At 37.0% G+C, this 24,853-nt stretch overlaps 1 protein-coding gene across 1 annotated transcript in view; it reads left to right on the plus strand.

Moving 5' to 3' along the window:
• Positions 1-4,045: 4,045 nt before the first annotated feature.
• The window catches only part of fam171a1 (family with sequence similarity 171 member A1), a 35,406-nt gene continuing 14,598 nt past the window's right edge, over positions 4,046-24,853 (plus strand). Inside the window, 3 exon segments of the mRNA XM_048153206.1 lie at positions 4,046-4,420; positions 19,929-20,156; positions 22,084-22,176. Of these exon segments, the coding sequence (XP_048009163.1) occupies positions 4,312-4,420; positions 19,929-20,156; positions 22,084-22,176 (430 nt within the window). The 5' untranslated portion in view covers positions 4,046-4,311.

A 24,853-nucleotide genomic window follows, 5' to 3' on the forward strand; every position in this document is an offset into this window, starting at 1 on the left:
GTAGTGGACCGGTTCTCAAAGGCGGCACATTTCATCCCCTTGCCCAAATTACCCACTGCCAAGGAGACAGCGGTTACTGTCATTAATCACGTCTTCCGTATCCATGGCCTCCCGGTAGACATGGTTTCTGACAGGGGATCCCAATTTACCTCCAAATTCTGGAAGGAGTTTTGTCGTTTACTGGGGGCGACTGTTAGTTTGTCATCTGGGTTCCATCCCCAGACAAACGGGCAAGCTGAGAGAGCCAACCAGGATTTGGAGAGAATGTTGCGATGTCGGGTTGCTCAGAATCCTTCCTCCTGGAGTCAGCAGCTTCCTTGGGTGGAGTACGCGCACAACTCGTTACCAGTGTCGGCTACGGGCCTGTCGCCTTTTCAGTGTAGTCTAGGTTACCAGCCACCTGCCTTTCCCAGTCTGGAATCCGAAGTCGCGGTCCCCTCCGCTCACCCCTTCATCCAGAGGTGTCGTCACACGTGGAGAAGAGCCCGAGAGACTCTTCTTCAGGTGGGAGCGCGCACCAAGGCCCAGGCCGACCGCCACCGGCTGAAGCCTCCCGTATACGTCGTTGGTCAAAAAGTGTGGCTTTCATCCAAGAACATTCCGCTCTGCTCCGTGAGTAACAAGTTAGCACCCAAATTTATTGGCCCGTTTACGGTCACCAAAATTCTTAGCCCGGTGACTGTCCGCCTCAAATTGCCACCGTTTTTCACGTGTCTAAAATTAAACCTGTTTTTCATTCTAACATTAATCCGCCGGTTCCGGTTCCTCCCCCGCCGCGACTCGTAGTTGGGGAACCTACTTATTCGGTCCGTCGTATCTTGGACGCTAGGCGGAGGGGACGCGGATTCCAGTACTTGGTGGACTGGGAAGGTTATGGTCCAGAGGAGAGGAGTTGGGTTCCTGCCAGGGACATCCTGGACCACTCTCTTATTGATGATTACAATCGACAGGTAGGCTCTCCTGGGAGCGCCAGGAGGCGCTCGTAGGAGAGGGGGTACTGTCACGGTTCATGGGTTCACTTACTCGCCCTCGTGTGGTTGTGGTGTGTATTGCCTGTGAGTGAGTGATTGTGTGGGCGTCACCCTACCTGTCTGATTGTGATGTGCTGCCATCCGTGTCTTGTTCAGTGTTTGCTATTTAATGTGCATGTCTACATGGTGTCTTTGTCAGTTCATTGCAGGCTGTCCCGGTGTCGTGTGTTCCGTGTTTCACTTCCCGTTTCCTGGATTTCTGGACTATCGTCTTGTGCCCGCGTCTGGGTGGATTATATGAACTGTCGTCTTGTGCCCGCGTCTGGGTTGGATTATCCTTGGTTTCTGATACCCGCTGCAGCCCTGCGCCACCCTGTTCATCTGCCTCCGCACGCCATTGCTTCAGCACGCCTCAGTCACTGCAACGACTGCCCATTTGGAGTGAAGTTATTGTACAGCGTATTCTGTCAATAAATATTGTTTTACTTGCACTTGGATCCTCTCTCCGTGTTCATTTCCTGACATCTTGAGTGTTCTCTTCTTTCTTTAAGTAAACTCGCATAACATTAATTTCAGTTTTGTTAAACTGTTCCATACTGATCTATAATGCTCAATCTTTTGGTAACTTTAGATACAGTAAGAGTTTAAGAAGTTCATTTGGTTTTCTTTGAAAAAAGTGTGAATTGCTACATACAAATAAAGTATAGAGTTCACCGTGATCTCTTTATCATCATTTAATGCACCTCGTCTCTCGTTTGCACGCTAAGAGAAGGCAAATACCTCACAGAAAGACAACTGTTTTTCAGTTCAATTAAATATCTTACTAGTATAAGATTAAAGATGTTACTAGTAACAATTGCAGTGCAAATTAATCTGTACTAAATAGTGCAAGTAATACCTAATGAATAAATGGTAAACAGGAACAGATAACACAATTCAGATATCATAGTAAAACTGTAAGAGTGACCAGCAACAGTTAATAGTTAATATCTGAACCACAGATCCCCATAGAAATCGAAAGCAAAAAAGTAACAATGGAATAGTTACTGGTAAACGTTGGGATACTGACTAGCAGCAAAGTATTCAGTACTGCTATTATGTATTATGGTCTATCCATCCATTCTCCAAATTGTGGGGATGCCGGAGAGCCTATCCCTTTTTATAGTATTATAGTAAAAAAAATAAGTTGATTTTAAATTTCATGGCATCAACACATCTCAAAAAACTTGGGACAAGGTCATGTTTACCACTGTGTGGCATCCCCTCTTCTTTTTATAACAGTCTGCAAACATCTGGGGACTGAGGAGACAAGTTGCTCAAGTTTAGGAATAGGAATGTTGTCCCATTTTTGTCTAATACATTCTTCTAGTTGCTCAACTGTCTTAGGTCTTCTTTGTCGCATCTTCCTCTTTATGATGCACCAAATGTTTTCTATGGGTGAAAGATCTGGACTGCAGGCTGGCCATTTCAGTACCCGGATCCTTCTTCTACGCAGCCATGATGTTGTAAATGCAGTATATGGTCTGGCATTGTCATGTTGGAAAATGCAAGGTCTTCCCTGAAAGAGACGACGTCTGGATGGGAGCATATGTTGTTCTAGAACTTGGATATACCTTTCAGCATTGATGGTGCCTTTCCAGATGTGTAAGCTGCCCATGCCACACGCACTCATGCAACCCCATACCATCAGAGATGCAGGCTTCTGAACTGAGCGCTGATAACAACTTGGGTTGTCCTTGTCCTCTTTAGTCCGGATGACATGGCGTCCCAGTTTTCCAAAAAGAACTTCAAATTTTGATTCGTCTGACCACAGAACAGTTTTCCACTTTGCCACAGTCCATTTTAAATGAGCCTTGGCCCAGAGAAAACGCCTGTGCTTCTGGATCATGTTTAGATATGGCTTCTTTTTTGACCTATAGAGTTTTAGCCGGCAACGGCGAATGGCACGGTGGATTGTGTTCACCGACAATGTTTTCTGGAAGTATTCCTGAGCCCATGATGTGATTTCCATTACAGTAGCATTCCTGTATGTGATGCAGTGCCGTCTAAGGGCCCGAAGATCACGGGCATCCAGTATGGTTTTCCGGCCTTGACCCTTACGCACAGAGATTGTTCCAGATTCTCTGAATCTTTGGATGATATCATATTATGCACTGTAGATGATGATAACTTCAAACTCTTTGCAATTTTTTGGGAATGTGTAGCTCTCATGAAATCCAAAATGAGCCAATATTTGGCATGACATTTCAAAATGTCTCACTTTCAACATTTGATATGTTATCTATATTCTACTGTATATAAAATATAAGTTTATGAGATTTGTAAATTATTGCATTCCTTTTTTGGAATTGGGTTTGTAGGATATTTGGTATCATTAATTTAAAATAATTACAAAAAAACATCAGATGTATTATATGAATATTATATTCAGATGAATAATTAAATTGTTATACACTTTCCAATAAAGATCTGTAAAGCTTAGCTGTATTTTACAAAATTATCTTTAAAATACAGTATCCTGAAGTAGGATTTTTTAATTTTTTTATTTATTTTTCATTTTTTTGCTGAGATTATATATCAGATGTATCTTACATATCATGCAAAAATCATGACAGTTGGAATAAATTTACTAGTTTACTAGTGAATTCAATATATTATATTATACTCAAATTCCCAAGGGGCTGCAGGGTGTTTTAGAATTATTTCATTTAATATATTATTATAATTTAGATAATTATGATTAGATATTAAAATAATGTAACTTAATTTAATTGCTAAAAAAACATACAATCAAGATGTAAACTGAAATCAAAATTAGTTGGGGTTTTTTTTACATTTTTATTTATTTTTTTTACAAAATACAATAGTTACAATTTCTGGGATAACCAGATAATCTTTGTTAATAAATATATCCTCACTCCCAGTTTCTTTTAATAAAAAAGTTGGGAAAACAAGCAACTGATTGGTTGACAAATGTGTTGGATAATGAGCAACTGTTGTGAGGTAATTGACAGTATTGGACAGCAGATGGCGGTCTAATCCTTCTTTCTGTATGACAGACCAGCACCACCTGGTGGTGGCATTGAAATGGTTAAACTGGTGGAGTTGACTCGCTTCGCCTTCTGTCTTCTCGAGTTGATTTGGGGGGAAAACAGCGGCAACACGGAGATGCTGAGCGGAGGGTTTTTCTAATCGCCCATCGGTGTTCAATGACATGAGCAGATTTGCTAAAACACCAAATAATGGCAGGGAACCTCAGCTGCTCCGAGTCTCTAGATACCCCTGTCGCATAGAAAAGCCGCATTGTTGAGCAAAATCCTTGTAACCGTGAGCAGCAATAATGCGAGGGGCGGACAGCAGCAGGTCTGCCGTGATTGTGCTCTGCCTGCTGGGATGCGATTTATGGACGGCGGCCGCTAAAACACTGCAGGAGAACAGCGATGCCAAAGGTAAGAGACACACCGTTAACACATGCAAACGCATCACTTCTGTTTATGTTTATAAAGATTTTGATGGAAATTTGGGAGCTTTGCTTTGACTTTCTGGATGGCATTCCCAGTGCTAACTGTTAGCAACCTTAGCATATTAAAACGCAGAGTAACGGCCATAAAGCGAAAACATGTCTTATTAATTAAATAGTTTTCAGCGTATTGCTTTAACGACGCAAACTTTGTTAAATGTTCGTGGTTCGATGGCTATGGTGTTTTGTAAATCTTAAGCCATATGTTTGAAATCGGATCTCATTTTTGTAATGCCTGTCGTTGCAACAAGCATCACTGCAGCTTCCAAAGCACATGAACCGAGTGGCGCTCATGTCATTTTCTGTAGGTGAGACCGACGAGTGTAACATTTATTTTGCCTGTAACTCGGTGTTTTTGAGCATCATGCGTTTTTACCTTTGATGTAACATTCCCATATTTATCTGCTACAGCTTAAAGTACTTTAGAAATCTACAGCTTATCTATAGACTGTATACATGTGTTGTCATATATCTATTGTAAATAGTAAACATGGGCGTTGTACATCTTGTGCATGAATTTTTTTTAAATTTGATACACACACACATATATATATATATATATATATATATATATATATATATATATATATATATATATATATATTATTATTATTATTTATTTAAATAAAATAATTCATGCATAATGGTCAATACTGCACAAAATGTGTCAAATGTGGCCTACACACTTTCCTAACACTGTCCTATGTTTATACATGCATATACATCTATATCTATCTATCCATCTATCTATAGATAGATGGATAGATATAGATGTATGCATGTATAAACATAAGATATGTGTCATGATGGTCACTTAGGACAGTGTGTTGGCCACATTTGACACATTTTGTGCAGTATTGACAATTATGCATGAATTTTTTTATTTAAAAAAAAAAATAACAAGAAACACTACAAACTGACTTTTTGCAGTTTTGATTTTGTGCAGTATTGTCCATTATAAGTTCATTGGAAAGTACAACTCTTTCTGTCAGTCACGATATATCTTTTTTATTATTATTTTTAAGTGTAGATCAAAAGCTTGTGTTGAAGTTACATGTCTATATGTCAAAGTAATCTGCTGCTTCAGATAATGCAAGTTCTGTAACATTCATTATTAGCCAAATGCTAATTTATACTTTGTTGGAAATTGTTGTTTTTGTCCTCTAAATCCTTTATATTTTTGGCTTTCTATGGTGTCATTTAGTTCAGTACTTAGAGCTCACTGAAACCCAAATGGACATGGTTTATTTATGGCGTGATGGTTTTATTATGAGATTATTTCTGGCTTCTGACTATTTCAGACTGTTATACTCTAAATGATCTCGCTAATGTACGAAGTAATGCAAGGTTAAGTGTCTGTGCATTAGGATATCAGTGTGCCTGCAAGGAAGGAAATTGAAAAAGCTGTTTTCATGTTGTTTGACGTTTACATAATACAGATATTATGTCAATGATTCGATGTTGAATACTTTTAGGTGAGGCATGAATGTCAGATTGCAAAAACCTGTTTAAATGATATGGTTGGCAAAGCTCACCTTTTGACAGCTGATTGATTTTAGCAGCTTATAGACTGGCAGTTTGGTTAAATCCTCCATGTCTGAGCTTATAATATGAGGAATCCCCTTAAACCCCCTCCTCCCTCCTGACGGAGTCTCCACCTCCCCCTCGTCTCCTGCTGATGAGCAGCGGCAGCACAGATGGGTCTGCTGCTCTCTCTTCTTTAGGACAGTAGACTGGCACAGTGTAAGCTTTGAGTATGCAAAACAGGGCTTTCCTGCCTTTTGTCCGGGCTGTACCACTTCCTCATCACCAGGATCTGAAAAGGGAATGCTGTGTGTGAGGCCTTGACACAGTTTAGTCAGGACTGGTTACTGGAATGAGTTATGCCGTAAAGCTTTGAATATTATTGCCTGTATATTTTTTTAACTTCAATCCTTAGTTAGTAGTTTATGCAAAGCTTTAGATTTAGTTATTATAACTGTGTTATGTTTTTATGCACCACACTGTTTAAATGAGTTTGTCAAAGTAGTAGTTGATATTAATAATTATGCTACTTAATAGGACTGTGCGATATTGCAAAAAAACTGACATTGTGATATATTGTTTTTCTTTGATTATATATTGCGATTCACCAGATGATTTGAATAGCTCTGACAGTTTCTAAAAAAAAAAAAAAAAAAAAAAAAAAAAAATTAAGCAATGGTGACTGTTTTCAACATTGATAATAATAATAATAATAATAAATGTTTCTAGAGCACCAAATCAGCATATTAGAATGATTTCTGAAGAATCACGTGAAACTGGAGACTGGAGTAATGGATGCTGAAAATTCAGCAGATAATATAAACGGATAATATGCAAACGGATAATTATATATGTGCTTGCAAATAACATGTTTTTTGGTTTCTGTATGTTATAAAATGGCTCCGGTACTGCCAATATTGCTTATGCCAACAGTCCAATATTTACTGTAAGCAGTTGCTTGTTGTTACACACGCACCGAAAAAACAAAGACTAAATGAACTCCTTAATAGTTTCCTACTATAGTGCGCAAGGGTTTAGAACAATGGGCCTTAGGAAACCAGTTATGTTTTAGAGCTTTAGAGACTCATAAAAGCTGATAAAGGAAAAATAATCTGGTGTTTCCCCACTCATTAATTATCAGTAATGGAAATTTCTAGTCTCTGGATTTTGGACATTGCTGTAGTGCAGAAATGGAAAGGTCTGTTTGTTTGCCCGCTAGCATTTCAAAGCATTTTAAGCACACTGGAGACCCCTGTTGTGCTTAATTTTTTATGGGGTCATGTTTTCAGCGAACACTCAGACATTTTCTCATCTCTGATTACCCAAACCAGACTATCTCCCTTGGGAAAGCCAGTCAGGCAGCTCTCTCTCTCTCTTTCTCTTCACTTGCATGCATTATCTTGCAAACAGAGATAGTGGACTCTTATATCACTGTAATGCCCTGTTTACTAGAGGTCGACCAGTGGTGGATTTTTCAAATAACTAGGTTGGACCGTACTGGCCGATAACCGATTAATCAACCGATGGTTTAAAATTGGGTACTGAATGAAAATGAACATAACACTCCCAAGTAAACTAATGCTGAACTTTATTACAAAAAGTAGTACTGATCCATGAAAATGTACTGTACTTTTTAAATGAAATATTAATCTCGATATGAAGCTTACAGATGATATTAAATCCACAGAAAGACAAACGTTTCACCAACTCTCCACTTACTGACCTAATGCGTAAACATTATGGGAAGCACACTGGCCAACTTTGTTGGCTGAAGGCCCAAGTTTAGTTTGAAGATGAAAAACGTACCAAGATCAATGTTCTCTCACCTTTCCTGATTTCTAACACACACTCGCCGCGTTCGAAGTGGTCTTGAAGCCGTCAGAGCAGAAATGAAAGTTGCCGCTCTCCATACATTTTTCTGTAGTCTCTGGTCACATTCATATGTAAAATGTGCAAGCTTATTTTGTCCATTAGATCAAAAGAACTGGAAAGGCTCACACATTTAACCATACATAGACCCTTCCACCCTAAGAAATAAGGAATGAAGTGGTTGAAAGTAAACAAAAGAAACAGATTAAAACATTATGTGTCTCCCTTGTCTACTTGTGATCTGCTCAACCAAAACGCATAAGGTATAAACGGGGCCTAAATGTGCCTAGTTAATCTGTATCTTAAAGAGGCTTGGAGAGGTTTACATCTCAAATCTGTCATGGATACAGATACTGAAAGTGCAGCTTTTGTGTTAATCGCTCTAGGCCTATTTTCTGAGCCAGTTTGTGTCTTTATTTTAGAAAATTGTGCTATTTCACTGATATATAGGGTTATGTTTGACTGGTAACACTTGACATGTCATTAAAGACCCTTTAAAATCACTTGATAAGCACAATTTCTTATCCCATTCTTTCTTTTGAAACAGGAAGTTTGGTTTTATAAGAGTTTTTAATAGCATTGTTTTAGTTGTGAAGGTGTTTTGAGAGGGAAGGTAGAAGAATCACCCGCAAAAAAAAAATCCTCTGAAGGGAATACTTTCAGATCTGATTAGAATCGTCTGTTTTCATGCCTGTGAAACATGATAATCCTCCACACAACAGCAGTCTTTTAACTTTAAGCAGATCCTGGACGTACTGAATGAGCGTGGAGCTCTCTCTCATTCACACACAGTCTCTGTGTCTCCTTTTATAGGGGGTGGGGGGGGGGAGACATCCAGTCTGCTGCACATCTGGATAAGTCATTTTCCCACAAAACGGGAAGACAAGCTTGTTTTATGTTTTAAGATATGTAAAACGTACAAAAAAAATGTGTTGGATTATTTTATTTCTAAATATAATTCAGTAACAATTAAGAACAGTTACATTAACATTCAAATATATATTTTTTGAGAAGTGTTGTACTTTAGAGGGATGGTCTCTGTAATGGGAAACAAATTTTCCAATGGAGAAGCCTTGTTAATAACCTCTAGATAATCAAGCTGTGTTTGTTGTGACAGAGTAAATTGTTACTGTTAAGGTCCTGATATACTTCAAACGAAGTTCTTTTTAGTTCATCATTTAGGGGTAAAACGAAGTTCGAAATGCGTGGGCAGCGATATACTGTAATCGAACATCTGACGCCGCCCACACTGATATAAGAGAGCGATGTTTAGATGAATATGTAAATACGTGCTGTACGCTTTTTTTTTCTCAGTAATTAAGTAGACACAACAAAAATGAGAAAACAGCAAGCATTTTTTTATAGAAAGCGTCTGATCATAACAACATTGGTATGTTAGCACGAGCTCTGCAAATTAGCACTCCAGTCACATCATGTTTATTTATGTAGCACTTTATTCAATAGATTGCTTAAAATCAAGCAGCTTTACCATATCAAACATGAAAAACAGTGTCAGTGCCTCATTTAATCAGAAGCACAACTTCATTTTGTACTATAAAGCGGCTATCCAGTGTGTTCATATTTTCACCCACGGAGATCTTACCTCAACAAACTCAACAGATGAATTTTTTTCGAAATTTTGTTGGAAGTATATCGGGGCCTTTACCCTTATTAATGTAAAAAGAGGTCTGATGTCTGATCTAATAATACATAAAGTATAATGAGTCCACGATTTTGACCAGAATTACTTACTAGTATTAAAGTGCTAAATAACTTGCTGTTGGTCTTACAGAACTAAAACTGGAGAATGAGACAATCTCTGAGGAAGTCTTTTTTTTTTTCCTTTTTTTTTTTAAGATGTGGTTGATTACTAAATTGTGGTAAGGGTTTGGTTATTTGACTTTCTTTCAAATTCTTATAATTAGGAAGAGGGTAAGTCCCAGTGAAACAACATTTCAATATTGTTGGTGACTGTTGGAACTCATGACCTTAATATTATTGTAAGTCGGACTGTTGTTGACTGTCTGGACTCTGGCACTGTGATTTTAAAGAAGCAGTAGGTACCTGTTAGCTTGGCCAAATTGTGGCCTGTAAAGTTACCAAATGACAGTTTAGTTTAATTTGGTGTGAAAGGTTTCCAAAAGATGACTTCTTTCTTTTTTCCCCACTTTTTTTTTAAGCACATTATAACTATGCTTCAGCACTCAACCCCAGAATACAAAACATTTTTGAAGGAGAGCTTTCCACAACTTTTTATAGATAATATTTCATCATTGGAGAATATGTAAATTGGGGAGGAAATCTTTAGGCACCTCACAGTCACAATCTAATGCGATTCTGGGAATCACAATCCAATTCTAAAACAATTTATGAGCTCATTTTTTTTTCTTATTAATTAATGAGTTTACTGACTTTGACTAAAACTATTTAGCATTTGAAAGCAGACTTTTGTCACTAAGTGAGTTTCATATATTGAATTTATACTCCTCTATATGGCATAAATGATGCCTTTGTAGAGCATTTGAAAGGGAAATGCTGGCAGGTGAAACCCCAAATTGTCAAGTAAATTCAGTTTCTCACAACACACATCCTGTGCAATGAAGCCTGTGATTACCATTGTATTTTGCTTCAACCTTAAAACCTCACACAAGTCTATACTTGTCGGATGGTTTTGTGTTTGTTTTTCTGCAACTGTCAGCAAGCGAAATACGTCTCTCTTGCACAGAATTCCATTGCGAATATGCGGATTTAAAAAAAAACTAAGCTCAGAATTGAGAATCCGTGAAGAGAGAATCACAATGAATTGGAGAATCTTTTTTTTTTCCCTCCCACCTGTAATGGAAATATTTGCATAAATTTTTTTTAGTGTATATTTTCACTAATGTTAATATACATGAAATTAAAAAAAAAATTGAAAATATGCGATTCTCCCTTTCTCTCCCATGCACACCCGAGACAACTCTTGCACACTTTAACCCAGTATGCCCTTGACAGTTAATGCTGTTTTTTCAGATTAATCAATAATATGGTTTCCTGAGGCGTTCTTAAGGTTTAGAATCCAGCGTATTGACTGATTACACTATTCATTACTGCACACATGACTCTTGGGGTTAATGATGCCTAGCTTCTATGGCAGATAGAAGTGGGTTGGGTATTAAATGTCTTTGTGATGTCATGGTTCAATGGAGCTCTAACATTTTAGTTTGTTGAGTTTGAATTAGAACTCGTAGCTAATTCGTTTTTCAAACTGTAATATGAAAGTCTAAAAACATAATGCTTATACACGGGCAAGCCTTTAGAAATGTAATACATTAACCTAAATATTAGTAGTGTCTATATTCCTCTTTCCCTCTGCCTTTTTCTATCAGCATCCTCAGTGGTTTGTATGCATAAACACTCTTACATAAACATATCTTTAGTTATAATGGACAGAAAGCAGGGTGCAAGGCAGCCATATCGTCCCTTATTATTTGCAAGGCACAGCTGTAGTCATACATATACATATCCTGTAGACCCCTGCTCTTTGATATGTATGAATATATACGTTATGTTCCATCTGGAGATCTTCAACACAGAAATATAACAGTAGTAAAGCCTTTTGAATTATACCTATAGTCTGTGTACGTCAGAATTGTGGTGCCGTTGTCTTTTATGAAGCTTGAAAGCTTCTATTCTCCATTATTTTGTAATTGCAGGGGGAAAAACCAACCAGTATATTATTAAAAAATTATCCTTTTGTCTTCTACTAAAGAAAGATAGTCATACAGGTTTGGAGTGAATGATGATAGAATTTGTTTTTGAATGAACTGTTTGTTTACTGTTAGAAAACACCAAATCAAAATAATAAATCTCATTTATGATCAGATTGTGACCTGCCGACCAGCTGCAGTACATAAGAGCTGACTGCACATGATCTGCCTTGAAGTGAAGTGGTGATGTCATAGATTCAGAGAGGGAGTCAGCAGTTCACAGCATGTGTGTATCATTCGGAGTGGAGGAGGGAGAGGGGAATTCCCAGAGAGCGGAAAGAAAGAAGGAGCCGTGCTGCAGACCATCCTGCAATGAAACAGTGAATAACCCTTTGCAAAACACTGACAAATAAGATTGATCCTGTTAGGTTAAAAGTTAACTAGAGGTTTCCTGAGACCAGAAACAGTGTCTTTTTTGTTTTATTACTATACTATACTATAATTATCTTATAGAGAATTCTCATGTAGCGACTAAATCACGCTCTCTGAATCGAGCTTCATGAAGATGAGGCCTTCTTGCAGTGTGCCATTTATTCGTCTAATTATGCTTTGGTTTTTGCTTGTTTAAGTTAAAACAGCTGGTCTTTTATTCAAACATTGATTTGATCCTTCAGTCCTAAAAGTCAGTTTCAGAGACATTGATTTTTTTTTTTTCTCCCCCCATTTCTCCAGAATGTATTGACTCTTGGAATCCAGATTTTAAGTAATGAAAATACTAATTGTGTATTTTCAGCAAAGTAAATGTTATATTTAATTTATTTGTTATATTTATATTATTTTATTTATTATACTTTTTATAATTCTATAATAGTAATAATAAAAATAACATACTGTATAATAAAATAATATCTATAATCTGTAATTATACTACAGATTAGTCTTTGCGTGTGTGTGTGTGTATATGTAAGATATAAAATCCTTTAATGCATGGCTAGCCGTGGATTATCCCGCTTATACCTTGGTTATTTGCCAAGTTAAAAACAAGTTAAAGCTGTAACTGATGTTTACAGTGTCATTTTTTTAACAGACGGGTAAAAATGACGGTTATTTACAGCTCGTTAGTTCTAGCACCCCGTCCGCTTTAAATAAAGTAGAGCCATCAGATTGCTTTTATTTTAACGAATTATCACATTTATTTAAATTCATTATTAAAAGAAAGAGTCAGAGAACTGAAAGAGAAAGATTAGTGAGAGAGAGAGAGAGATGTGTGCGCGTTACCTGCACTGTGTGCGTCTCTTCTTTAAAGATGTACATTTCCTGAAGAAAATGTGAATGGTGCTTGCAGTGGCAAAACTCGGCACTCTTGATTAACATGATGCTAACATAATTACCATCCTGCTAGGATGTTTTTAACAAAATGCTAACATGATTAGCATGTTGTTACCATGATGCTAACACCCTTAACATACTGTTAGCATGTTTTTAGCAAGATGCTAATCATGTTAGCATAAGGCTAGCAACATGCTAACATGATTAGCATAATGCTAACATGATGCTAGCATGATTACCATGTTACTAGCATGTTTTAACAAGATGCTAATCATGTTAACATTATGCTAGTAACATGCTACCATGATGCTAGCATTACTACCATTTGGCTAGCATGTTTTAACAAGATGCTAACCTGATTAGCATGTTACTAGCATTATGCTAACATGATTAGCATGCTACTAGCATGATGCTAACATGATTAGCATTCCACTAGCATGATGCTAACACATTTTTACTAGTTTGTGTCATGTTTAAACCCTAAACTAATTGTTATTAGCATGTAGCTATTCACTGCTAGCATGTGTAGCATGTTGGAAGTCCAGTTTGTTAGCATTAGTCAAAAAAGCCAAGCCCCATGTCTCTACGATGTTCTGATGCAGAGATATAGGTCTTGCTAAACGGTTGCTAGGGTACTCTGTTTGGTTGCTATGGAGTGGCTTGGCAGCTGCCAATGGTGATACTCCAACGGCTACTTGACAATATAAGCCAACCCCCATGTCACTACGATGTTCTGTTGCAGAGATATAGGTCTTGCAAAACGGTTGCTAGGTTACTCTGTTTGGTTGCTAGGGAGCAGCTTGGCAGCTACCAATGATGATACACCAAAGGCTGCTTGCCAGTATGAATGATATAAACCAACCCCCATGCCTCTACGATATTCAGATTTGAAGATATCCCTTTATGCTTTGGGTTGCTAAGGTGCTTTAAATAGTTGCTAGGGCATGGTTATGAAGTCCTGAAGGTGATTCGTGATTGGCCGGTTGCTGCCCCGAGTCAAATGAGCCCACCCTCATGTTTCTATGACACTTCTATCCAACGATATTCCTTTGATCTTTTTCAATGGAAGTCTATGGAACTTGTTGCTATGGTGCTCTATATGGTTGCTAAGGCGTGGCTTGATAGCTTCACAATGATCCTGGGAGACTGATTGGTCGCCTGAGTGAAATGAGCCCCACCCCCTTGTCTCTATGTCATTGTGATCCAGAGTTATGTTCAATACAAAATCCCTATGTAATTTCCCATAGTAGGAAAAACACAGTACTTCCTGGTTCATGGGCATCACACACAGTTCAGTAAAATACGAGAGTGACAACCGCATTCTACAACCGTATTAACTCCCGAAAAATACAGGTAGTGACAACCGCATTTACAGAAATTCTATGCAGTGTGTACGGAACCGAACTGAACAACTAGTTGTTAATGACGTTTACGTGCACCGGCAACGTGTGTCTCTCGTGTATGCGCGGCGAATCACAAAACACAAGCCTATCCAAATGCTTTATGCTGAAAATCGCGATTCATGTTTGCTCACTTTAATAACTCCATAAACCCGTTTGCTTTATGAGGCTTAAACAACAAGCCCAAAAACGCTTATAGTGAGTGGCCATGGCAACACAGAAAGAGCGCGCACTGTGGGAAACAGGCTGTCCAAGCATAAAACACGACGCCTCCGTCGACAGTGTTATTAGTGTGTTTAAATTGCTGAAAATAACGAGTGTTTTGTCACTTTAATATTACTTTGGTCACAATAACGGATACCAAACATGAGAGACGCCAGAACGTCGCTATGGTTTCCAAGCTGTCAATCATCGCAGTTTCGAGAGTGAGTCGTGTTCCGTACACACACGTAACGATAATTTAGGAGATTCACTCCCGCATTTAAATGCGGTTGTCACTCCTGAAACTTACAGTGTGTACGTGGCCATTTAAAAGAGGAGCAGAGTAGGTCTCGACATCACAATTGTTCTGTCTTTGGCGCAAAAAGTGTTAACTGCCCATTTAGTTGTCTTTTTCGTATTGACCTTGTCGTCTTCTATCTAGCTCTGCCGGTGTTAATTCTTTGTGCTGCTTTTTGTCATTCAACGTCTTCTCCAAGTCTTCTATTTCGTCTTGTGCCTGGGCCCATTTCTTAAAATTGCCATATTCACCATACAAATGAAACGATATGCAAAAATCATCCGTTTAGCCTACCTAAATAAACGCTTTCATATATGGCTCTCACTCAGTTTGCAAGCGTAACTGTGTTACTATGGTTACCAGTGTTTATAGTGGTGGATTAATTTCGATCTGTAATCAAACAGACTGGAACTAACTGTGCATTAAACAGTTTTACTGCACACCTTCCAGCCAATCAGAATCGAGTATTTAAACAGACCAAGGTGTATATATATATATATATATATATATATATATATATATATATATATATATATATATATATATATATATATATATATATATATATATATATATATATATATATATAAAAATTATATAATATAAATTATATATATATATAAACATGTATGTGCTTGTTTGGGGAAAGGGTATTATAAATAGGAGCATGAGAAGTGAAAGGCTCTGGAACAGGAGAAGATATGGGCATTAGAGAGTGTGTTATGGAGCTTACTGTGTGAAGAGATAGAGAGAGACTGAAGTGTGCAGGATGACTGAAGATGTTGGATGGCTTTATTGTCTCTGAATATCTCAGCAATTCCCAGTAGAGCTTAAGGGCAAAGGAAAATTCTTACTATTCATCACAGTGCTATTTTTCAAGTCAAATATTTACCTAGTGTTGGATGACTGCGTTCCCTTCAGAGTGCCGGATAACATTTCAAAAGCTGCTTACAGTAAACACTGCAAAGAGTGCTGCGTTGACACTGCCTGCACCTGTGCTTTGAAAAAAGACCACAGGTGGCTGCTTATTGTATGTGATTTTTTTGTTATTATTATTTAATGAAATGAAATAGGAATTTATTAGCTAAAAATACCCCACAGATCATTTATTATAGCTTGCTAAATTTTCCCCTGTTTGGCTGTGAGCGAAAACAAAACAACTTTTTTTTGTATGTGTCCCTTTAAATGCAAATGAGCTGCTGCTCCCGGCCCCCTTTCCAGAATATGGCGGAGCTTTAGCAGCTGGCGATTCAGTCACTCAACAACAACAAAGCTGGAGAATCTCACACAGCCAAAATGACGATTATCAGTAACGGTGTTCAGCCTTACATTGTTCAAACCGGAGTCGGACACTGATGGAGAGACTCAGGAACAACAACTTTTAGAATGGAACTGGATGTTTTTGAATGGTTGGTGGATAAATTTATGTAGTTGCTGTGGAGTTGATTCAACTCATCGACTAGCATGTGCCGTCATGTTAATCTTTTGTGCGAATCCAGCGTTGAATTGACCCTCGTTTGTGAAACAGTCCGGTGTAAAATGACAGCATGGCAACAACACTCAACTACAACGACTCTTCCTCTTCTCTAAAGCAGCCCAACATGGCCTCGCCCCCTTTGTTGTGTGTTCCCGGGGGCAGGGTTTATGTAAATTTTGGGGTTTGACCAACCCAGGAAGAAACTCGTTGTAGTCCCTATCAGCCATTTGTTGTAGTCCTTAATTTTTATACAAGAAAAAATCTCCCTTTGTATTGAAGTTTAAGCATCGTAACTTTGCAGATGTTGTTTATGCTTAAACAGCAACATTACACACTAACTAAAGTTAAAAAAGTGAATCCCTTTAAGTAATGGACACTTTTGTTTGCACAATAAATGAATTATGCTTGACCAGTATACCATAGTGACCATGTGAAAATATATGTGAAACATAATGATAAATACACATTTAAGTACCTGTAAGTGAAACCTAACGGCTGCCTTCTGTTCAGTCAGTCAATGGCTAAATATGCAGTGTTTTGAGTTTAGAGGAAACTCATGAGGATTTCAGAAAGGCTCACAAGGAACTATAACATAATGGATCTAACACACATTCCGCTTTAGAGATAAGCAAGCAAATATTTTGTCTCTATTCTGCTTATTTCTTAGTAGAAATTGAGCCATAGGTTGAAGAAATGGAAAAAAAAGAACGTTTGGTGATTTTTTTTTTTTTTTTTTTTTTTTTTTTTTTTTTTTTTTCACCAATTTGGTTCAGAGTTATATACAAATAAAGTACTCTGTGGTGACTGTTTGACACACCCAAGGCTGTTGTATTATGTTTAAATTATGTAAAGTGTTCTTACTGACATCCTGATTGGTCCATGGTTATGTGTCCTTCCAAATCTGTCAGTGCTGACTGGATTATTCTGTAACCTCCTCACCCCTCTGTGAGTGGGAATCTCTCTCCACTCAGTGAAATCAATACCCCCCCCCCCCCCCCCCCCCCCCCCAGTCCATTAGATATGTTTCACTGTTTTAATTCAAATATTTTACGTAAGCTATTTTTTATTAATGGCCTCAATTTGACTTTGTTCCTGACAACTAGTCCCCTGCACTGCTAGTTTAATGTCCATGTTCTTTTCCATCTCATATAAAACATTTTACTCAAATCAGTATTTCACATCTGTTTGTTTACTTGTCTGGTAAGTAGCTGTGTAATAAGCGGGATAACATGCAATCAGCAGGTCATTATCGCAAAATGAATTCCCTTCAGGATGATTCAAAGCCTGATCGCCATAATCCTTTATTAGCGTGTATTAATCTAAGCTCTGTAGGTTCTCAGGGTTTGCGTACAGTATGTGCTCTTTAGGTGCAGTAAGTGTCTGTACACACAGCTGTCAGCCTTTCACTGATAAATCACTGGGGAGGGAAGTGACTTGACGGTTACTGCATTTAAACTTGTGTGTGTTCATGTGCGTCAGTGTTTTGGACGGTTTTCCTTTGGCTTTATGGCGGATTTCAAATGTACATGCTGTATACGAAATAATAGGTAGGCTGTTTTTACTCTTAATCCTTAAGATAAACTCTAGTAGGTGCTATAATCTGTTTGCCGATCGTGTGGATTGCATTAAAATACAATTAATAAAGGACTCCTAAAGGTATTTATAAGTCATTCTGACATTGACATGAGTGTATATATGTAAAATGTTTTATATAAATGTCTAGGTTCTCTTGGCAGTTCAGAAGTGTGAATGTCTTTGCAGTTTGTTCGTTTTGCTTATACATTTAATTTTTCCTCATTGTTTGTGTGTTTTGGTAGATAAGTGTTTATTGCAGGAAAGTAACATTCATGTTTTTTTAATAAATTCTTTTGTCAAGTTTTCCTTTTGTTGTTTTAATCATGTCTCTTTAGTAAAAGCAAACAAACAGGTTTTGTGCGAATCAGCCTGAAAAATAGAATCAAGTATCAGACTTGCAATGATACAAACATACCTTTCCCCCATCTTTTCCACTATAGCAGTATTCACTTAAATTTGTCTGTCTCTACCCAAGAACATTTTCTTCTCTTTGATTTGTTCATGTGGAGCAGGTCAATGGAATGTATCACTACATAAAAAGGAAGTGTGTTTTGCAGTGGCTTCCTAAAAAGGAGCCAAAGTATTTTAGAGGAAGGAAAAGCAGCCCATTGTTTTCAGCAGTTTTTTTTCCATTGGCCGATGCAAAGGATGTGGAAGGGATTTTCTTTGTGTGATGATTGGTTCTTTTCCTTAAGTGCCCTTTGAGGATTTCTATGAAAACGGACAAGGGAACCTGAAGAACATTTCTCAACGTCAACATTATGGAGCACTTTATGTAATTAAAGAGGGTCACTCACATGTAATACAATTACTCATTTTTATTGGCTGTTGCAGATGGTCAATTCTGCTTATAATTCTGTGCACTAATTGCTTTTCGTCTTGTGTAAAACGTAACCTCAATAAATTGTAAGCCTAAACTGAAGGTTTTTAATTAATTTGATGCTTCACAATTGCTTCTGTCCATAGAGTGGTAAGTCATGATGCTTTATTTTTGTATTGAGCGTAAACTCTTATGATTTGAGTTTTGTGTATTTGCAGAAAGTAATTTCATTGCATTTGTGTATTTTCAGAAAAATTTCTTTATGGCTCAATTACTAATCTAAAAAGAGCAGTACAGAATGGCTAAGCTACAGAAATTAAATGGTTTTGCATACCAGTAAAAAACTGCTCATGTTGGCACACAAGTATGTTTGTTTATATTTTTAAATATTGTAACGCAAATAATGTATTATTTAGAGCACATTTCAAGAGTTACACGTTACTACATGTACTTACTGTAGTAATAACAGTAAATTATGCATAAGTAACTAACCCTAAACCAAACCCTAACTGTAACTCTACAGTAAGTTCATGTAGTTAATTAATAGTACTCAGTACTTATTTGAGTAATTACAATGTAACTACGGCACTGTAAAATAAAGTGTAACCCAATTTTATGGGATTATTTTGTAGTATAAATAGTGCGAGTAGTATGTTCACATTTAAAAATTCAAAAAGAAAAAGCACTTAAAATACCCGAATGATGCACTTAATTAACTGAAAAAACAAAGTGTGGAATGTTGGACACTTCATGCACTCAATGGTCACATTTTTCCTTACGTAGTCCCCCACCACCACCATAATATAAAATAATATATATTAAACTATTATATTCATTCTCGTAAGCCACCTAACATGGGTTTGTTCATTCAATAGTATTTGTGCACTGAAAGTGATGTAGTTGAGTGTAACGAAAAAAGAGGTGAGGGTCTCCACAAAATCTGCATTTGAAATGCGTGATAATACCAGGTGTAACCGTAATGCGTCTTGGTTGACCACTTGTGATCGGCTCACCGAAAATGCATCTTAATACCAGGTGGAAAAAGGCTTTCTTTCTTGCTTGCTTGATTTTGGGATATTGTATATAATTTGCAGGCATCAGCAATCAATAATGCGTGAGACTCCCGGACCTTCTGGGAGAGGTGGGATGTCTGAGACTAGACGGTTGAGTACATAGTGCATAGTGTAGAGTATGTAATTTGGGACACAACTAATGTGACTGTCATGCTGATATTTTGTTTTGTTTTTTTCTTCAGAAGTGGCGCTGAAGGTTCACCTGAGTGACGCTAGCACTCATCAGCCTCTCTCTGGCGTCACCGTGGAGATCTTCACTAACCACACCCCTGTTGCCTCGGATATCTCTGGTGCCGATGGCAACGCCTTCATCAGGTTCCCCTATCGCCTTGGCGATCTTCTTGTAGTCACGGCAACCAAGCGTGGCTACGTACCCAACTCCATTCCATGGCTACCAAGCAGGCTACCTGGTATTGACTTCATATTGGATAATTAATTGTGTATGCTCATTTGATCTGTTTTTTACGGAAGAGCATTAGGGCCAAGCAATAATAAAAAAATAAAACCATCTCAAGATTAAAGTTGTTAAATTTAGAGAAAAAAGTCGAGATAAAATGTTGAGAATAAACTCGTTAAATTACGAGAAAAAACTCGTTAAATTTCGAGAAACAAGTTGAGATAAAATGTTGAGAATAAAGTCATTACATTACGAGAAAAAACTTGTTAAATTTCTGGAAAAAAGTTGTTAAATTATGAGAACAAATTCGTTAAATTATGAGAAAAATGTTAAATTTCTAGAAAAAAGTCGGGATAAAATGTTGAGAATAAAGTCATTAAATTATGAGAAAAAAGTCGTTAAATTACGAGAACAAATTCGAAATTACGAATTTAACAAGTTTATTCTCAACATTTTTATCTCGACTTTTTTCTTGAAATTTAACGAATATGTTCTCGTAATTTAACAACTTTTTTCTCAAAATTTAACGAGTTTTTTCTCAAAATTTAACAACTTAATCTCGAGATGGTTTTATTTTTTTATTATTGCTTGGCCCTAATCCTCTTCCGTAGTTTTTACAATTAAAATACACTTTGCGTCAGCAAAAGTTGATTTTTAAAAGCGCCGCCCCTTTAAATCGCGTGCTCCCTGCCACACGAGCTCTCGACTATATTACAGCGCATTTACAAAGTTCACACAGCTAATATAACCCTCAAATGGATCTTTACATGATGTTCGTCATGCATGCTGTGTGCATACATCGAATCATGTGAGTAAAGTATTTATTTTGATGTTTACATTTGATTCTCTATGAGTTTGAGGATATGTTCTGTGGCTAACGGCTAATGCTACACTGTTTGAGAGATTTATAAAGAATTAAGTTGTGTTTATGAATTATACAGACTGCAAGTGTAAATAGCGACAGCTCTTTTCTCCGTGAATACAGTAATAAACAATGGTAACTTTAACCTCCTTTAACAGTACATTAGCAACATGCTAACGAAACATTTAGATAGACAATTTACAAATATCACTAAAAATATCATGCTATCATGGATTATGTCAGTTATTATTGCTCCATCTGCCATTTTTCGCTGTTGTTCTTGCTTGCTTACCTTGTCTGTGCACAGATCCAGACGTTAATACAGCCTTTCCTTGTCTAATGCTCGAACATGGGCTGGCATATATGCAAATATTGGGGGCGTGCATATTAATGATCCCGACTGTTACGTAACAGTCGGTGTTATGGTGAGATTCGCCTGTTTTCCGGAAGTCTTTTAAACAAATGAGATTTACATAAGAAGGAGGAAACAATTGGGGTTTGAAACTCAATGTATGTCTTTTCCATGTACTGAACTCTTGTTATTTAACTATGCCAAGATAAATTCAATTTTTCATTCAAGGGCACCTTTAAATGCAGAAAAATGCTTTTTATGTTTCAGCATGTCTGAACAAAGCCGTATTTCTTTTCTTTGAAGATTTTGTTAATGGGATGGATTAATTCTTCTGTGACTCTTGGTGACTGACACATCCTGTTGGTCACTCTATAGAGGATCTGGAACAGGAAGTGAAAACTAGAGTGGAGCAGGAATGCAGAAAGCTGTTTGAAATAAATAGAATGTTAGATTACAGCTAATGAGATTAACCTACTAACTAGCAGCAGACAAAAGAAAATACTCCTGCATACATAAACACAGCACAATCAAGCAGATGTTTCAGGGCACTTAGTTTGTTGAGTAACATTTTGTTGAGCAGGAGCTCCTTTTCTCCCTGTGCAGATCAAAAATGACAAGTGAAAGACCTTCACAGGACAGATATTGAGATGTTGTGGACATGTTGATTCTGAGCTTGCAGGCCTTGCTGTGATCCATCTTTCTAATTATCACTTTTTTGTTTTCAAGTCTTCTCATCTCTCAGTCTGGATCTGCTTCCTGAGAGGGCTGCTACTCTGATGGTGTATGATGACGTGGTGCAGATTGTCTCTGGATATCAAGGTAACAGTCACTTGTGTGAGTGTGTGTTTGAACAGGTTATTATGCTGCCTTCTGTTTACTGATGTTGTAGCTATTTCTTGATTTTGGAGCTAAATGAATGGACTTTCAACTGGTGAAAGTCTGTGTGTGTGTGTATATATATATATATATATATATATATATATATATATATATATATATATATATATATATATATATATATATATATATATATATAGACACAGTCAAACCAAAAATTATTCAGACATTATATATTATTTTGTTTTATATATTTGTACTAGTGGGTGCAGGACACCCAAAAATTCTTCATACAGTGGACTACCAGTAAAATTGATAAAAAATTTGGGACCAAAAATTATTCAGACACTTTGACTTGACCATGTTTTGCTTAAGTGTTATCTGACATTATCAAGATTAATTTTTCTGACAGTTTAATAGTAAAGACAGATAGTAAAGACATTGTTATGAATAAATGCCTTGCTTAGCATTCTTATAAAAACAATAAAAACATCTTACCAACCTCAAACTTTTTTATGATAGTGTAAATTCTGTGTGTGGAAGGTCTTCATATCCCATGCTCTGCTTCTTAAAGTAAATGTATATTGTTTTAAGGATATTTAGACATTTTTACTAGAAGACAAAATACTGAACATTGAATTGTGCCATGTGGCGTGTGCAGTGAGAATCATTCTGTACTGTTGTCCACGTGGCTCATAGGACTTCATGCTAATTAAAGCTTTCTGAGTGAGTGTGAAGCCACATTGAAATGAGACGCTGTATACGCACGCACGCACACACATAAAGCAAGAATGAGAGGAATTTGAACCAATCTTTCACGTTCCTCAATTTTCTATCTTCCTATTATCCACATGTCCCTGTTTCCTCCTAGCTTACACTGTTTTCCTTTACTCTTCCACCTAGCAAGTTCTTTTCTTTTGGTAACCTGGCCCTCAGTGTGTGATATTTCGGGAGAGAGACATGTTTATGGGCCTCAGGGGAGTACTAACACTGCACTCTCATTCAGAGCATCACCCCAATCCTGTCCCCTAAAAACACTCAATCACTATATGCTCATAACAAAAAAGGACACTGACAGACATGCAGAGCCTCAGACACACTGCTGAAACAAAGGCTTTTCTCACACACACATGCCACAGATCTGCTATTATAGTCCTCTACTTGGAGATTATCACACACTCTCAACTATTGCTCAGCCACCACAGCGTTTTCAAACAAAACATCTTTCGTATTTCACTGTAGGTGTGTGTGTACCAAACGGATATTCGAATAGTCCTAACAGGTAATCTAAATGTCAAAATATGGGAAATGGTCATGCACAATTACACATCAGTATTGTATAAATCTTTTAAAAATTGGTTATCTATCAATAACTGAAATTGTACCGATATACACTACTGTTCAAAAAGTTTGGGCTCAGTATGATATATATATATATATATATATATATATATATATATATATTTTTTTTTTTTTTTTTTTTTTTTTTTTTTTTTTTTTTAAGAAATTACTATGTTAATTCAGCAAGGATGCATTAAATTAATTAATAGTGACAGTAAAGACAATTATAATGTTACAGTTATAATACTGTTCTTTTGAACTTTCTGTTTATTAAAGGTGCCATCGAACGTTTTTTACAAGGTGTAATATAAGCCTAAGGTGTCCCCTGAATGTATCTGTGAAGTTTCAGCTCAAAATACCATATAGATTTTTTTTTTTTTATTAATTTTTTTAACTGCCTATTTTGAGGCATAATTAGAAATGCGCCGATTCATGCTGCGGCCCCTTTAAATCGCGCGCTCTCCGCCCCCTCCCGAGCTCTCGACTCTATCATTGCATAAACAAAGTTCACACAGCTAATATAACCCTCAAAATGGATCTTTACAAAGTGTTCGTCATGCAGCATGTCTAATCGCGTAAGTACAGTGTTTATTTGGATGTTTACATTTGATTCTGAATGAGTTTGAGGCTGTGCTCCGTGGCTAAAGCTAACATTACACACTGTTGGAGAGATTTATAAAGAATGAAGTTGTGTTTATGAATTATACAGACTGCAAGTGTTTAAAAATGAAAATAGCGATGGCTCTTGTCTCCGTGAATACCGTAATAAACGATGGTAACTTTAACCACTTTTAACAGTACATTAGCAACATGCTAACGAAACATTTAGAAAGACAATTTACAAATATCACTAAAAATATCATGTTATCATGAATCATGTCAGTTATTATTCCTCCATCTGCCATTTTTCGCTGTTGTCCTTGCTTGCCTACCTAGTCTGATGATTCAGCTGTGCACATCCAGACGTTAATACTGGCTGCCCTTGTGTAATGCTTGAACATGGGCTGGCATATGCAAATATTGGGGTCATACATATTAATGATCCCGACTGTTACGTAACAGTCGGTGTTATGTTGAGATTCGCCTGTTCTTCAGAGGTCTTTTAAACAAATGAGATTTATATAAGAAGGAGGAAACAATGGAGTTTGAGACTCACTGTATGTCATTTCCATGTACCGAACTCTTGTTATTTAACTATGCCGAGGTAAATTCAATTTTCAATTCGATGGCACCTTTAAAGAGTCTTGTAAAAAAAATGTTTTGTGGTTTTCACAAAAATAATGAGGAGCACAGCTGTTTTCATTAAATATAATAAGAA

The sequence above is a fragment of the Megalobrama amblycephala genome, linkage group LG13 (assembly GCF_018812025.1).
Source record: "Megalobrama amblycephala isolate DHTTF-2021 linkage group LG13, ASM1881202v1, whole genome shotgun sequence".
Lineage (NCBI taxonomy): Eukaryota > Metazoa > Chordata > Actinopteri > Cypriniformes > Xenocyprididae > Megalobrama > Megalobrama amblycephala.